Source organism: Dicentrarchus labrax, unplaced genomic scaffold (genome assembly GCF_905237075.1).
Source record: "Dicentrarchus labrax unplaced genomic scaffold, dlabrax2021, whole genome shotgun sequence".
NCBI classification, from domain to species: domain Eukaryota; kingdom Metazoa; phylum Chordata; class Actinopteri; family Moronidae; genus Dicentrarchus; species Dicentrarchus labrax.
The window spans coordinates 8,484,313-8,501,067 of NW_026136709.1; the positions used below are offsets into that span (position 1 = coordinate 8,484,313).

Below are 16,755 nucleotides of genomic sequence, written 5' to 3' on the forward strand. Positions count from 1 at the left end.
TCCAAGAATGACTCGAAGAAAGGCTTGTTAGTTCAAGTTTTCTCTCTTCACCTATATACGTAAACGAGGATCAAATGAAAACTGCACTAAATCAAGGTATTAAGTGTCATTGTGTTAATTGCCAAATATGGCAAACCTTTTACAGAGGGTGAGTTTGTGTGGGTGACAGGGGAATAAACTTTTATTTCCTCTCTTTTGCCTGCAATGAAAGTGGATATATACTGTATGTCTGACACTGTCCAGTTGCTCAATTTGGAGTTGATGATTACAGAAGAGTTGCTCGACCTCGGCAGTCTCAAAGACCAGAAAAGAGCAGTGGATTTTTTTTACTTTATTTGACTGACTGTTGAGCTGTTCAGCTAAGAAATTCAAACATTGTAAAGAAAATACTGAGCTTGTTCGACTCATATTTGTATTAGACATTCACTGTTAAGAAAGTTAAGTAACAGATCTCCACCTACATAACCACTGCTCTATTGAACTCCATCTGCCTCCTGGTCTGTGGACTGCATGTGGATCCACGCTTTGAAATAAAATATTAAAGAATGATCTGGCCAAAATATGAACCCAGCATACACCAGATCTTTCTTGGAGCAGCTTAAGGAGGTGCGTTCATGGGTAAGAACTTAGCAGTGTTTGCCAGTCTCAAGAAAACTTCAGTTACCACCTCAGTCTGTGTGCTAACCTCCAGTGTTCTTGATAGCTTCCTTGCAGCTAATCTCAAGTCTGACTCCCTGTCAGCTAGAGTAAGGTTCTTGGTCTTACACTGCATTCAGAGCAGTCTGAATTCTGAGCTTTTTTCTCAGGGGATTATTACTATTATTATTAATATCTGCACAATAATACACCACAGACCTGCATAAGAATGTGTGTATGTCGACTGTAGTGTGTGGTGGCAATTTCCTTAATAAAGTATGCAAAGTATGATCTTGTCTTTCTGTAAGGTTTTATTCAAGTCATCCATGAATGGTCTCAACGCAACCGTCACACACTCTCATATGTGAAAGTCCGAAGAGCCCCGATTAGAAGCAGTAGGGTTTTATCCCAGTTACACATTCCTAAGTTCTGGGACAGTAAACAGACAGATAGTGTGGTGAGATGATCATGTCCTTGGCTTCTTAGTGAAGTCTCAACATCCCGCTGTTTACTTGGACATAGAGTGTAGATAGAAAGAGGGCTAAAGGTTGTATGCATATAATATCCTCTTTAACAGTTGCGTATGGTTTTACAATGACCAGGTCAAAGGGTTGTATAGGTTCTTAAAAATTGCCATTACAAAGTCAAATAAAAATTAAAAAAAGAAACAAACTGCTTCTTTGTGTGATGCCACAACACTTTTTTACATCATGCCCACGCCACTTGATAAATGACTGAGGATATATGAAGATCCTTCAGGTGAAGACGCGAGGAAGCATAAGCATGTTCATGAATGCATGTTACTAATTTAACTTCTTCCCCAGGGTTTTTGTGCTTTCTCATCTTGCAGGTTCTCATAGATTGTGGTTGTGCCAGCAGCCATGGTCCTGCCATTATTATAATTATCATTATTATTATTATTAATAATAATAATAATAATAATAATAGTACTACTAGTAGTATTGTTGTTGTTGTTTTTGTATTTTATCGTTGGTTTTTGATAATCCTATGTCAAACAGAGCAGTTATATAGGTCTAACATATAATAAGTTAATATATTACCGTTAACTTCACTCCAGCCTTATTCCACTGCATTACTTTGTAATTACACTGTAAAACTGACTTCTCTGACATCTCAAGACCAAATCCTTCAAGTATTGATTTGATTTTATTGATATTCCTTTTCTGTATTATTATAGAGAAAAACACATTCTTGTTACTGGAGCTCGTTCAACATCTAGTGGTAAATGAGTGTAGATCACCACTAGATGGTAGACTCAACTGCTGTATAAAGTGTTTGACTACACTGCTCTATGTCATTGACAACATATTCTTTCTATTGACAATGTAAAATTTGTGAATGTAAATTCCACTCTGCAGTATGTTTAGGTCACGTGAAAGAGCAATTGTGACAATAGCTTGATTATAGAGTGCCTCAGTGCCAATACTCAAGCATGACATTGTTGTTGTTGGTGCTAATTCTCAGCTGTGCCATCAGCAGCTCAAGCTGCCAGTCCAGCAGTGCGGGGTATTGTCTTACAAGAACAAGGAACTTGAACTTTTCTGCTCTTCACATGAAAAGCCACTCTGTTTTCATTTTGTGGTTTGCATACTGATATTGGGAGGTCCGGTGTGACTTCTTAATACTACCTCACAGTACAGGCCTCTACTTACCACTTTTTTTTGTAGTGTGGTGATTTCTTTTAATTTTTTTAAAATACAAGGAACATGAGAAAAGTGGTGCAATCAGAACTCATTTATTCTTTATTCCACTCATGTTACATGGGGAATAGAGAAACTAAAATACTACAATTTAACTACATTGTTGAAGAAGGATTCACTCCTCGTCATGTGCTTTCTGTACAAAGAAGAAATATTAGATAGATTTTTTATTCCTGAATCACAGAAATTACTCATTGTATATTGCATGCAATGTTGTGAATGATTACTGACCTTAGCACCAGAGTCACGGCTCCTTGCTCTCAGCTTGTTGACCTGAGACTCTGCAATGTCGGCCCTCTCTTCTGCTTCCTCAAGCTCATGCTGTAACTTGCGCAACTTTCCCAGATTTGCATTGGACTGTTCCTCCTAAAAAATATGAGTATGGAAAATTCAGAGCTGATTCATAAAAATGGAAAAGGTTTAAGTAAATGAAGGTATAGTATTTTCACTTACAGCCTCCTCTGTAGCTCGCTTATAGGATTTAACTTTCAGTTGCAGCTTATCCACCAGGTCCTGCAGACGGCTCAGATTCTTTTTATCCTCGTCCGTCTGTTAAATTATTACACATTACTTGCTAAAGCATGACTTTTTATGGTTGCTTAATGTTTATCAGAGTCATTATGTGTGGAGCATATACCTGGTAGGTGAGCTCTTTGATGCGCCTCTCATACTTGCGTATACCTTTCACTGAGTCACTGCTTCTCTTTTGTTCCATATCCACCTCAGTTTCCAACTCTCTCACCTTGAAACCAACAGTTATGGATGCAGCTTTTATACCTTTGTTAAAACCAGAGAATCCTGTATTGTGCACTAGTACTGTAAGGCAATACAGTGAAAGTTTAAAATTCTCACCCTGGCCTCCAGCTTCTGGATCTGCTTCTTGCCACCTTTCATGGCTATTTGCTCAGCTTCATCCAGACGGTGCTGCAGGTCTTTGATGGTTTGTTCCATGTTTTTCTTCATACGCTCCAGGTGAGCGCAGGTGTCCTGCTCCTTCTTTAGCTCTTCTGCCATCATGGCAGCATCAGTCACAGCCTTCTTCGCCTTCTCCTCAGCATTTCTGCACTCCTGCACTGCCTCCTCCACTTCATTCTGAAGCTGAGCTGTGTCTCCCTCCAGCTTCTTCTTCTGGTTCAGCAGGCTGGTGTTCTGCAGAAAAGTGTTTTACAGTGAACACTTGTTGAAACATAAATTACCCAGGACATATTGGCTCATTATTATACTGTATAGTGACTACAGATTTGGACATACCTGAGAATGCAGCAGCTGAACTCTCTCACTGACATCCAGCAGTTCCTGCTCAGCAAGTTTACGACCTCTTTCAGTCTGCTCCACCACAGACCTCAGCTCATCAAGTTCAGCCTGCAGCAGGTTGTTACGTCTCTCGACAATGGCAATGTTCTCCTTCAGATCATCATTGGCACGGAGAGTATCATCCAGCTGCAGCTGTGAGTCCTGTTCAGAAAGGTGTTTTGGAAATATTTAAATCTTTATTTTAATAATTAAAAGAAGGAAGAATACAATGCAGAAACATACTTCCATCAATGATGACCATCTATAGTACCTTCAGATGAGTATGGACTCCCTTGAGCTGTTTCTGAGCCTCTGCTGCCTGCCTGTTGGCCTGGCTCAGCTGGATCTCCATCTCATTGAGATCTCCCTCCATCTTCTTCTTCACTCTGAGAGCCTCATTTCTGCTGCGAGTCTCAGACTCCAGAGAGGTCTGCAGAGTGTCCACAACTCTCTGATTGTTACGCTTGGCCTGCTCCATCTCCTCCTCCTTCTCAGCCAGCTTTCGCTCGATGTCAGCCTTCACCTGGTTTAACTCAAGCTGAGATCGAAGAATCTTACCCTCTTCATGCTCCAGAGAGCCCTGTACGAAGAGTCTCTTTCATTAATTTGCATTTTCTTTTAGAATAAAAAGAAAGCTATAATAATACATATACTTGAATGAACTTTCACCTCAGCTTCCTCCAGAGCAGTTTGTATCTCAACCTTCTCCTGCTCCAGCTGTTTACGGATCTTCTCCAGCTCGTGGATGCTCTTTCCTCCCTCACCAAGTTGCTCAGTCAGGTCAGAAATTTCCTCTGTTTTGTGCATATTCCTCTATTTTACTGTTTTTCCAACCACACAACCATATTCAGTGTATATTAAAAGACAAATGTTTTATTATATCTTCCTACCTTGGAGATTCTTATTTTCTCGTTTCATGGTCTCCAGATGATCCAGAGATTCTTCATAAGAGTTCTTCAGTTTGAAGAGTTCAGTGCTGAGAGATCTAGCCTCTTTCTGAGCACTTTCCAGCTCAGTCTGAGACTCCTCATATTTCTGCTTCCACTCAGCAAGGACCTGGTAAAATTGTATATTAAATTATGTTGTACACTTTGGAAAAATTCAAAGCCAATCCCTACTGATGCATACAGAACAATGCATAAAGCAATGAATAATGAGTAATAATGCAATTTCAATTTTCAATTCAATTAAATTTTATTTGTATAGCAATTCATAATCACTTTACAAATAGAGCAGGTCTATCACTGATATTACTGTTATTATCAACTTTTTTTCATAGCGAAGGCATTATCTCCGTGATCGATTATTCTGGGCTTTCAGTTAAGCGAGCGGTGGAAAAACAGGTAGGCGATAGTACTGTTTTGTACGGTTTCTGCACAACGTATGAGTTGAAAAGGCATGTTGTTGTCACGTAAGGGCCCTGATCATGTTGCACAGACATTTTAATTGCATTTTGTGTCTGTTAAGAGGAGCAAAAGGCACTCTTTAGGATATGCCCCCAAGAAGTGTATTATAACTAACAGGGAGCTCTGGCCATTAGCTGCAGGATCTCCAGTTTTCTAGAACCAATTCTGGTCGTTCTTTTTCCTATCAACAGTACTCGGTGACCTCTAGTGATCAAGACTAGGGTAAAAATCTGCCGAAGTTCCCCTTTAAGTTTATGGGGATATATGGCTCAATAGAGCTGTGACTCTCTGTCAGCCTGGCTACAGTGCTGAAGAGGAACCTAGGGTTATTCTTATTTTCTTCTATTAGTGCTGAGTAATAGGCTCCTCTGGCATTACGGAGGGCCTTTCTATAAATTTTAAGATTATCATGCCAAATTGAGCAATATTCTAATAATTTAGAAGAGCGCCATTTCCTTTCCGACTTCCTTGTTTTTTGCTTTAATTGGCGGATTTGGTGGTTGTCTCCTATGTTTTAATATTTTCCTTTTTATAGGAGCGATAGAGTCTAATGTTGATCGTAGTGGGCCTGCAGCACTATCAACAAGATTATCAATTTTGGAGGGATTAAAGTTATTATAGGACTTTGTTATATTCAGACATGGCATTGAATTAAACACTGATGGAATCTCCTCCTTAAATTTAGCTACAGCACTGTCAGATAGACATCTGCTGTAGGAAGTTTTGCCTAATGGCTTATAATCTAATAATAGAAATTCAAAAGTTGCAAAGCAATGAGTCCTTGCCATTTGATATGTCATTACCTTGTCAAAGTTTCTTTGTTTCTTGTCAAGAGCTGCAGCAGCAGCATTTGATCTCTCCACATCCACCATGAGATCTTCAATCTCACCCTGAAGCCTGTGTTTGGTTTTCTCCAGGGAGGAACATTTAGCATTAGCAGCTTCAACAGCTTCTTCTGCATCCTGTAAGCGTTGAGCTAGCTTTTTCCTAATAGCAAAAATAAAAATGTCAAATCATTATTTTACATATAAAAATTGGAATATTGTGGTAAAAGTTAGCAACCGTCTCAAAGTGGGTCTTGTTTTTCAGTGATGATATACATAAATACTTGAAAGTGTAGAGAGAGGGCAATTCGTCATTGTTCTATAATTTACTGAATCCTTACTTTGCTTCTTCCAGCTCCTCTGTCCTTTGGATGGCATCAGTTTCGTACTTTGTTCTCCACTGAGCCACCTCAGAGTTTGCCTTGGACATGCTGCGTTGGAGCTCAGCTTTGGCCTCCTGCTCCTCCTCATATTGCTCCCTCAACAAGTCACAGTCATGGCGTGAAGACTGCACTGCATGGGCAAGTGCATTCTTGGCCTGTATGGTAATAGTATAAGCTGTGATAAGTAGACTGTCAAATGAATGTAATGTCTGTCTGGAAACTGCATTAATGGTTGATATACCTTCACTTCCTCTTCTAGTTGTCTCTTGAGGTCTTCAATCTGCTGAGTGTAGGACTGCTTCCCTCTGGTCAGCTGGGAGACCAAGGAGTCCTTCTCCTCCAGCTGCCTGGCAAACTCACCTAAAATAAAGGTTTGTAAGTCCCCATATCAAGCTGCAATAGGTGTTTAGCTATATTAGTTTGCACCTTGTAATATTAGAATTGTAAAAGAAAAATGCCCTTTTCTTAATTTTCTAAACATAATGTTATTGTAGGGCCAGAGAGTGCATTGCCTAAGCTTCTATACGGCATTGCTAACAGACAGGTATACAGTGTCACCATCATAAAAAAAAAAACTCCAGTCCATGTTAAACTGATTACCATTTTCTGTTTGAAGCTTTGCTTTTTGCATTGTGAAGTCATTGATGGTACGCTGGCCTTCCTCTGCTTTCGTCTTGTATTCACTCATTTGATCCTCCAGCGTGCGGCACATTTTCTCCATGTTGGCCTGAATAAAATTATTCTCATTAATATATGATTAATATAATAGAATGTATATATCGTAAGCACCTTTTGAGAGATACATGAGAAAAACAACTATCAAGCTGGAGCCAGCAGATGATTAGCTTAGCTTCGTGTAAAGAATGGAAACAAGAAAACAATACAAACTGGAAACAACAAGCCTGGTCCTATGTTAAAATCCAGCCAGCACCTCTGAAACACACTAATTAAAACTGTCTATCTTGTACGTTTTTTACAGGAGGAAATCACTTATAGCTTCTGAAGCAGCAGGGTAGTGACTTTCTGCATTCTTGTCATCTCCTTGGTGTTGCCAACTCTAGCTCAATACAGACACAGACAGTGTGGTATTGATCTTCTCATCTAACTCTCTGTAAGACAGCAAATTTAGTTCAGTATTTCCCAAAAACTGTTCCTTCCTTCATGTCTGTATCATAAATAGGCAGTGAGGTTGGCTTATCTTAGCACAAAGAAAACAGCTGGCTGGCTCTGCCCAAAGGTAACAAAATCTTAAACTAAGCTAACCAGCAGTACAATTAGGGATGCACCAATACCACTTTTCTAGCGATAACCAATACTAATATAATACTAATACTAAAACCAATGTCTAACAATGGCTTCCAAGACATGTTTTATTTTTATCAGATGTTCCCTCTTTCTGGCTGTAACTAATTAAAGTTGATAATGTTGTTGCCTAAAATATCTCCAAATTGCTAACATTGCGTTTCCTTTACATGCCTGCTCAACTAACAGGAAGAAATGTAACGTCACACTGCCACAAAGTGGTATATGGTGCGATACCTTTTAAATTCTATGAGCATAGTATTGGAGCCGATACCCAATACTGGTATTAGTATCGGTGCATCCTTAATTATAATAAAGACATAAGGGTGGTTGGCAGCAATTTTCTCATCTAACTCTTGGCAAGAAAGTGAATACAGTGTATTTCACAAAAATGAAAAAAAAAGTTGTTTGTCTTACTTTAACTTTGATGATCTGCTCCATGTTGGAGACCACATCATCCAGCTCCAGTCTGAGCTCGCTCTTCTCTTTCTCCAGCTTCTGTTTGACTCTTTGCAGGTTGTCAATCTGCTCTCCCAGGTCAGCCACACTGTCTGCGTTCTTCTTTCTCAGAGTAGCAGCAGTGGCTTCATGCTGCAGAGTGGCCTCTTCAAGGTCTCTGCGCATCTTCTGGAACTCGGCCTCTCTCTTCTTGTTCATCTCGATCTGGGCAGCAGTGGCTCCTCCGGCCTCCTCCAGCCTCTCACTGATCTCCTCCAGCTCTCTGGCCAAGTCAGCCCTCTGTTTCTCCACCTTGGCTCTGGCCGCTCGCTCTGCTTCCAGCTCTTCCTCCAGCTCTTCAATACGAGCCTTGATATGTACATCAGATAATTACAAATTTTAAGTAGAAATTCCCATAATGAAAAGATAATAACACAATAAATTAAACCTGTTTGTGCAGTTACCTGTAACTCCTTCAGTTTCTTCTGGAGTTGAGCACTCATGGCCTGTTCATCCTCAATCTTACTTAGCTGCTGGCTGATTTCAAAGTCTTTCCTACATTCAATGACAAAATGGTTAACTTAGTAATCATCTGTTGTAGAATAACGGGCATCGTGTTTGTGATTGTAAAAGATTGGTTTTACTTTTTGAGTTTTTCCTCCAGCTGCTGTTTGTCATTCTCCAGATCCATCACACTTTCTTGGGTTAACTTTAAGTCCCCTTCCAATTTTCTCTTGGCTCTTTCCAGATCCATCCTCACTTTCTTCTCTTGCTCCAGTGATCCTTCAAGCTAATAGACAAAACATTCAGAACATTTACTCAATAAGTTGTGTCTCCAGAACAATAGATTCAGGCGAAAATACCATTGTACTCACATCATCAACTTGCTGCTCCAGCTTGGCTTTGGCCTTGGTCAGAGTGTTGACTTTGTCCTCCTCACTCTGCAGGTCATCCAGTGTTTGCTGATGAGCCTCCTGAAGAGCTTTCTTCTCTTTGGTCAGCTTAGCAATGATTTCATCCAAAGCTGCCATCTCTTCAGTCAGGTTTTTAACCTAAGAAAACAGAGAACCGCTGTCGTTAGGTTTGGTATTTAGAAAAAATTATTTATTAAAGAACTAGTGTGTAGGATTTAGTGGCATCTAGTGGGGAAGTTGCAGATTGCAAGCAACTGAGTACAACTTAACTTTTCTGGCATGTAGGAAAAACTATGGTGGATGCAACCACACAAAAAACACGAAAGGTTCTATCTAGATCCAGTGTTTGGTTTGTCTGTTCCTTAGCTCCTAGGTAATACAACATGGTAGACTCCATAGAAGAGGACCCCGCTCCTAAAAAAAAAATTCTCAATCTAAGGTAAGAAAAATACGATTCTTATTTTCAGCTGATGAGGCACTAATGAAAACACATGAATATTATATTCCATTTCTGCCAATAGATCCTTCTAGTGGATCTTTAACACATGTGACTGTTTTTCTAATCCATAATAAACAAAATTGAAATACTATATTACCTTTTAGTTAGCATACAGTTGCAGACACAGAGCAGCATTAACATTTGTTAAGCTCCACCTGCTGAATATTGGTACAATGTTCACTCTCAGCTTTTCCAGCTAGTTGCTAACTTGAGCATGAATCAAAACATTGACTTTGTGGGCTATAAAAAATAAAATCAACTGACAGATGCTTAAACGCTCCTTAGAGCTGAAGAGAACTGCAGAGTGAGATGGTAATTCTCTATGGGTTTAGCTCTAAGAACAAACTTTTTAAACTGAATACAGAAATCTAACTGATTGTTATCATAAAAATATGGACATGGATTATATTTGCTTTCCTTACCTTGTTCTCTGTGGCATGCTTTTCCTTTTCCACTTTAGCCAGAGTCAGCTCCAGATCATCAATGTCCTTCTTGAGTTCTGAACACTCATCCTCCAGCTTCCTCTTCTTGGCAGTCAGCTCTGCATTCATCTCCTCTTCATCTTCCAGCCTCTCTGTCAGCTCTTTGGATTTGGCCTCAAGCTGGATCTTACTCTTGATCAGACCCTCACAGCGCTCCTCAGCATCTGTAAGATTGTCTTGTTCCTGCAGACAGTAAATTTAATAACAAATTAATCAAATTTCTCCAAGTATATTGCTGTAAGTTTTAGGAAAATTTAATGTCTGATCTTACAGATTGGACTTGAAGCTGTAGGTCATTCTTCTCTTGGAGAAGGGTGACCATTTTTTCCTCCAGCTCTTTCCTGCGTGCCTCAGATTTAGCATAAGCCTCTTTCAGCTTTGTGAACTCTTCCTTCATATTTGCCATCTCCTTCTCATTCTCAGCTGATTTCAGCAGAGGCTTGATCTTGAAGTACATCTTCATCCAGGGCCAATTCTTAACACCCATGAAGGCACGCACATTCCACTGGATCACCAGTAAGGCATCCCTGTAGATAACATCAGTATGCTGGAATAAATGTTTCTGTACCTTTTTTACAGTTAATGTTAAAAGTAACACACCAACCTGCGCTCAACAATTTTCTGGAACTCAATCCTGGCGAGTAGTCCTCTGGCTCTCGCTTGAATTCCAGTGATGATAAGAGCGAGACGATCATCTCTCATCTCTTCAAGAACACCCAGAAGACCAGCTTTGAAGAACACCTGCAATTAAAGTTTTTCATAACCTCTCCCCAGCAAAGTTATTGTTTCCAACATTGAACCCTGCTCTTTGTAATTATTGTAGCGACAGAACAAACCTTTGTGTGTCCCAGTTTATACTGCTCATGATCAATATCCAAAGAGCCCAAAAGTTTTTCTGCTGCTTTCTTGTTGTCAATGAACTGTCCCTCAGGGATAGCATTAGGATTCAGGATGCGATATCTGAAATGATAGAACATCATTCATCATCATAAAATCATTACAATTATGGAATTAATTACCAACATATCATAGCCACTCTGGATCAAGTTCCTGATATAGTTGGTTTACAAAATCCTCAGGAGTCCATCCAACCTTTTCTGCCCACATTCTCAAAAAAGGGCATCCTTGGAGGATATCCTGAATTGTTGTTCAAAGGCCCTGGTGGAGCTTCCAGTGGTGTCATGGACAGGTGCTGAGGACTGTAGCAGATGCCCCTTGTACAGGGATTATCAACAGCAAGAAACTCTACCCAACAAGGAAGGAAACTGGCTTTGTCAAGGAAGGGGAGTACCAGCAGCACACAAAATCATTAGGTGGGCTTCTTGCCATTACTTAGGACTGGAAACTTTGTTTGCCTTGGGAGCCAGCTCAAGTTCCCAGATATCAAAGACACCACACTCAGGCTACACATGGTTCTGATGTCTGAAACAGAAAGGCAGGTTGTCCTGCTGGAATTGACTATCCTCTAGGAAGACTTGTCTAAGGATGGGTGAGACTTTGGTCTCCTTAGCTTGAAGAGTGACTGGCGATGATGCCGACGCCAGGTTACATCACTGAAAACTGTGTCCATGATTAATGAAAGAACAATAAATAATCCTCTATTGCCTTTGTTTGAAGTCTCCATACTGGATCCTGTTGGGGAATCCCTTCCTGCAGATTCTGATGCCCTCCAGCACACCATTACAGCGCAGCTGGTGCATGACCAGAGGATTCTCCATCGCTCCCGGAGTTTTGGTCTCATTGGGGATGATGCAGCGTACAAAGTGGGGGTGGGTTGATCTCAAATTGGTCATCAGTTTGTTCAAGTTCTCCTGTAAATGGAGACAATAAATAGTAACTAGTTCCATACAAAATTAGGACATAACCCAAACTTTAGACATATTTTACCCTGTGCAGTGCAGACACAGTCTGGAAGGAAGATCCTTTCTTCTTTGCTCCCTTTCCTCCCTTGCCTCCTGCATCCTGGGCTGTGTAGGAGTTATAAATAAAGTATAAAAGTTTAATTGTTATTTTCTTCTTTGGTGTTATCCTTGATAATATAATGATGAATAACTGTTGTGGTCAAAGATCCCTTACCTGACTCTGCACCAGCATACCCAGCAAACAGGACGCCCAGTAACTTCAAGTTGGACTTTTGATACAGTCCAACCACAGTTTCATTCAGTGGGTCTTTGTTCTTCACAAGCCAGTTACCGATGTTGTAATCAACAATACCAGCATAGTGACCCAGGGAGAAATGAGCCTCTGGTCTCCCCTTAACAACTCTGGGCTTCTGGAAGTTGGGACTTTTACCCAGATGGTTGTCGTACAGTTTGGCTTTAAATGTTGCATCACTGGCTTTGGGGAACATGCACTCCTCTTCAAGGATGGACATGATGCCCATGGGCTGAAGGAAAGCATTGATTAAAATTAATTGAATGTAAACAAGTCACAAAGAATAGCTTATGTTTGAAATCAAATGTAACTCTGTACTAACCTTCTCAATGAGTTCAATGCAGGCTGCCAGGTCCATGCCAAAGTCAATGAACTCCCACACAATGCCCTCTTTCTTGTACTCTTCTTGTTCCAGCACAAACATGTGGTGGTTGAAGAACTGCTGCAGCTTCTCATTAGTATAGTTGATGCACAGTTGCTCAAAGGTGTTGAACTAGGAAGAGCATTCAAAGAAGAGAAGTTAATAAAAGTAGATTTTCTAGTCACATGCCCATAAAACCTTTTATACTCACATCAAAGATCTCAAATCCAGCAATGTCCAGCACACCAATGAAGTGCTGGCGTGGTTGCTTGGTGTCTAGAGATTGGTTGATTCTCACCACCATCCACAAGAACATTTTCTCGTACACTGACTTGGACAGTGCACCAATTGAGTAGTACACCTAGATAAAGATTAAAATTAAAACTCATTCTCAACTATCATTAAGGCCCAATCGATTTCACTACAGTGCCTCTGTTCAACTTACTTGTTGCACATTCTGACCTTTGGTGACCCACTCGTTGCCTACTTTCACTCTTGGGTGACACAGGCCCTTGATGAGGTCAGCAGAGTTCAAGCCCATCAGATATGCAACTTTGTCCACATCTGTGCAGTAAAAGCATTTACATTATTGTATGTCAAAAATACACATATTGGCAGTAGTTAAACTTTTATTCTTTATTGTCCTGATGCTTTACCCTCTGTCCCATCAGGCTCTGCTTGCTCTTCTCTCTGCTTCTGTTTGAATTTCATGTTTCCATGATGCATAATAGCACCAGTCAGCTTATAAATGCCATTCTTCTCCTCTTGGGTGAAGCCCAGAACATCAAAAGCGTCCTGAAACATTGGAATTATATCTGAGTTAATTGTCAAGTATGTATGGAGTTAACAAGCAATCTGTTTCACTTACATCAGTAGCCATCAGCTCGTCTGCATCATCGATTGAAGCTACGGTTGTCTCTCCTTGGGAGATGAAGGCGTAGTCATAGGGGTTGTTGGTGATGAGCAGCATTTCTGACAAATAGAAAAAAACGTAGTCTATGTTTATGTGACATTTCTTTATGGTCAGATATATTTGTTGTGTTGTTTCATGTTTCATCCAGCACTCACCCAGCAGTTCTGGTTTCTTTTGGGACAGAATCTGGTAGAAGATGTGATAGTCTCTCTCAGCCTTGAGCTGATAGGTGACGCGAGATTTCTCCAGCAGATCTGACAACATATAACATATTGGCATTAAGGTTGATTCTTGATCTATGAGAAATCTTTCCTGATGAAAGTTTGTATTTATTGTGTACTTACAAGTTTCAATATCAGCTGAGGACAATTTGCCACTCACTCCAAAATGGATTCGAATGAATTTACCCTGTAATGAGAAAATGTTGTTTGGATTTTGCCAACATAATACCGTCATATCTGCACATGTACTCTTTGAAATGATATAGAACTCTTACAAATCTAGAGGAGTTGTCATTTCTGATGGTCTTGGCATTTCCAAAGGCCTCTAGGGCAGGATTAGCCTGGATAATTTGATCCTCCAGGGTGCCCTGTGGGTTTGATGGATGCCAATATAGATAATCTTTTATTTATATCAAATAATTAAATAAAAAAATCTAATATTTAAAACCAACCTTTTTCTCCTGAGCAGCATCCTTCTTGCCAGAAACAGCTGCGATGCTGGCAAAGTACTGGATGACTCTCTTAGTGTTCACAGTCTTTCCAGCTCCAGATTCTCCACTGTGAATGAAATCAAACATGTGAACTGAACATGTCATGAAGACAAAACATAAACTCTGCTCTTCAAATTGGACTCAGATAGGATGTTTATGAATTACTTACGTGATCAGAACAGACTGGTTTTCTCTGTCTGTAAGATTTATGACAGTGTTCAGCATTAGGACATTTTTATTTAAATGTTTAGATGGTGTCAGATTAGAAAGAGGTGAACTCACCTGCCAGCATGTACTGGTAGGCATTGTCAGAAATAGAGAAGATGTGAGGAGGAGCTTCACTCCTCTTCTTTCCTCTGTAGGCGTTAACCACGGACTGATCATACACTGGCAGCCACTTATAGGGGTTGACAGTCACACAGAACAGCCCTGAGTAGGTCTGTGGACAAAGACACATGAAACAAGTCTGTTTTTATTGGGCTGAAGATGTCATACAGGACAGAGAACGGTATTTATGTGGTCATTACTCACGTAGATCATCCATGCTGCATAACGCTCTTTGAGGTTAAACAGCACAGCAGGTTCGTGCAGGAAGGTGAACATCGCCATGTCCTCAATTTTATCAAACTTTGGCGGGTTCTGAGGGTGGATATCAGCCTCCTTATGGGTTACAGTCTGAAATGATTTACCACAAAGAATATCTCAATTTGAACTGTTGTAAAAGTCATCAAAGGTATAAGTTTGACTGCTGTTTCACAACTACTTTCCCACTTCCATTAGTCAGTGTAAATATCTGACATACAGTATGTCACATACTTACTTTTCCAAACTCAGTGTCAACGGTGACTTTGTCGCCATCTCTACTGGTGACTGTGGCTTTAACATACTCCACATCAGGGTCCGGTACAAAACACTGCCTCTTTATGTCAAAGGGGCGAGTCTGGGCCTCCAGACGCTCCTTGTCTGTCTTTCTCAGGAAGGTAGCAGCAGCCCCAAACTCTGCCATAAGTGCGTCGCCACTCATCTTGACAGCTATGAACCAAAAAGCATGAAATTATATGATATGAAAGCGCCCTGATGGTGCCTGAAGTAGCACTTAATTATATGGTTACTTATTCTAAGATTATGATTAATGCAATTTGAATACATAGGGGAAAAAAATCTACATTAGAAATCCTTAACTATAATAACCAACATTTTACTATGTAAGTAATTTATATCAAATGTCTTTATTTGTTTTTTATTTTAAAAAGTCAGTTTGATGACTAATTCAGAGGTCATAAACTACCAGCAGCATTAATATGGACCCTTTTAATTTTAATATATTCATTTTATTTTGAAAAACAAAGAGGATTGAGCTATTTACCTGTTTCGTCTTCCTCTCCCCTTTGATAGATTTTGTGAGGTGGGTCTCTAAAAAAAATTTTTTTCATTAATCGAGTTTTTCATTATTAATATTGTCAATGTGTGATATAATTAGCATATTTAAAATGTATGCATACTTACCTGTTGGTGCTGTGTTCCTGGAGTTACTCCTCTTTTTGAACCCCTCTTTATATACATCCAGGAGGCTGAGCTTTGACACCCAGGCACCCTATAAGGCAAGAGCAAAAAAAACAAAGGACACTGATCAAAAAAGGAAGATCTGTATTTGGAGATTAAGGAGTGGACAACAATAACTCTCATGTAACCATTGGCCAGTGAATTGAAGCTTATGAACTGGTCTTGGATCAGCATCTATTTTTGTATTGTCTTTCAAGTGTCTGAAAAGTCAGTATATTATACAAATATAATTGATGATATATCAAGATGCCTGGTGCTATTTTCATTATATTAAACCACTTCCTAACTAATTTCCTCTCAATAATTTTTTTGTGATAATATTAATTACATAAATATAAATATATTATAAATATGAGCCTGATTAGACAAATATATTTATTTTTATTCAACTAAAGACCACTGCACCTCTTGGTCAATCACTAGTAGTGACTCACTACTACAATAGGCACTGTCTGGGTGTCTACACACTATAGTATTGTCTGTCTTCTATTATTCTAGAGGACAAAGATAAACTTGTGAATTTTTTTCTTCCTTCTCTTGGTCCTTGTTTGTGTCCTGGTGGACCTCAACTGACCCTCCTCCATCTATAATAAAAGATATTGTATGACAGCTGCCTGCTTTCAAAGGTTTCATACCATACTGTAAATAAATACATTTGGGTCATGCAAACACTTATCACCTCCCCCATGTACACATTAGTAATGACAACAGATCAATGTTTGTAATAGCTGCCGTGTTAACAGAGTAGATCCTTAAATCATGTGTTTATTGAGTGGACCACCTGAAGACCTGCTCAAGAAACACACTAGCCCTTTGACTTTAACAACTTCACACTTTGTGTTTCACCATGACCTTGTAGGTCTTGACAGTTGGTTGTCTGCACCTGGTGTAGCATACCTTAGCACATCAAGGGCATTGCTGAGGCTGTCATACCCAGCTGTCTGGTGTCCTTCTGCAGTCAACACTTATGATGCAGCGTCATGAGTCTTCCTATATGCAGCATGGGCCCTGGACTGTTGTTTAAATTAGTACGTAGACAGATATGGCAGGTGGTTGATGGTTATATTCTGCACTGTAAAAAAGAAAAGGTTGGGAGAACTTTTAAAGAAATTTTAAGGCAAGTTATGCAATTAAACCAAACCTTTTAAGCTTTG

At 39.8% G+C, this 16,755-nt stretch overlaps 2 protein-coding genes across 3 annotated transcripts in view; one reads left to right on the forward strand and one right to left on the reverse strand.

The window, feature by feature from the left end:
* LOC127369576 (B-cell receptor CD22) overlaps positions 1-16,755 on the forward strand; it is a 137,158-nt gene that overhangs the window by 6,238 nt on the left and 114,165 nt on the right. The gene's annotated exons all lie outside the window — the stretch shown is intronic.
* Positions 2,377-15,561, reverse strand: LOC127369571 (myosin-6-like). The gene is made up of 39 exons (XM_051411063.1): positions 15,545-15,561; positions 15,405-15,451; positions 14,859-15,070; positions 14,570-14,713; positions 14,321-14,477; positions 14,208-14,235; positions 14,000-14,105; positions 13,823-13,915; positions 13,671-13,734; positions 13,482-13,580; positions 13,282-13,385; positions 13,070-13,208; positions 12,859-12,977; positions 12,625-12,774; positions 12,375-12,545; positions 11,975-12,284; positions 11,786-11,865; positions 11,504-11,709; positions 10,735-10,858; positions 10,503-10,639; positions 10,170-10,425; positions 9,839-10,081; positions 8,879-9,055; positions 8,648-8,793; positions 8,468-8,558; positions 7,983-8,372; positions 6,864-6,990; positions 6,505-6,623; positions 6,222-6,418; positions 5,860-6,043; positions 4,541-4,706; positions 4,320-4,444; positions 3,922-4,230; positions 3,609-3,812; positions 3,210-3,506; positions 2,995-3,099; positions 2,811-2,906; positions 2,589-2,723; positions 2,377-2,493 (listed from the first exon to the last, which is right to left on the reverse strand). The coding sequence occupies exons 3-39, from the start codon at positions 15,060-15,062 to the stop codon at positions 2,473-2,475; spliced, it is 5,823 nt and encodes a 1,940-aa protein (XP_051267023.1). The 5' UTR covers positions 15,063-15,070; positions 15,405-15,451; positions 15,545-15,561; the 3' UTR covers positions 2,377-2,472.

Bases quoted from the DNA above. Each gene is read 5' to 3' on its own strand.
- LOC127369571 (XM_051411063.1), bottom strand. From the start codon at position 15,062: ATGAGTGGCGACGCACTTATGGCAGAGTTTGGGGCTGCTGCTACCTTC. The intron at 10,859-11,503 runs GCAATAGAGGAT...CTATCATTTCAG, and splicing joins TATGGAGACTTCAAACAAAG to ATATCGCATCCTGAATCCTA. The intron at 2,724-2,810 runs GTAAGTGAAAAT...CATATTTTTTAG, and splicing joins AGCGAGCTACAGAGGAGGCT to GAGGAACAGTCCAATGCAAA.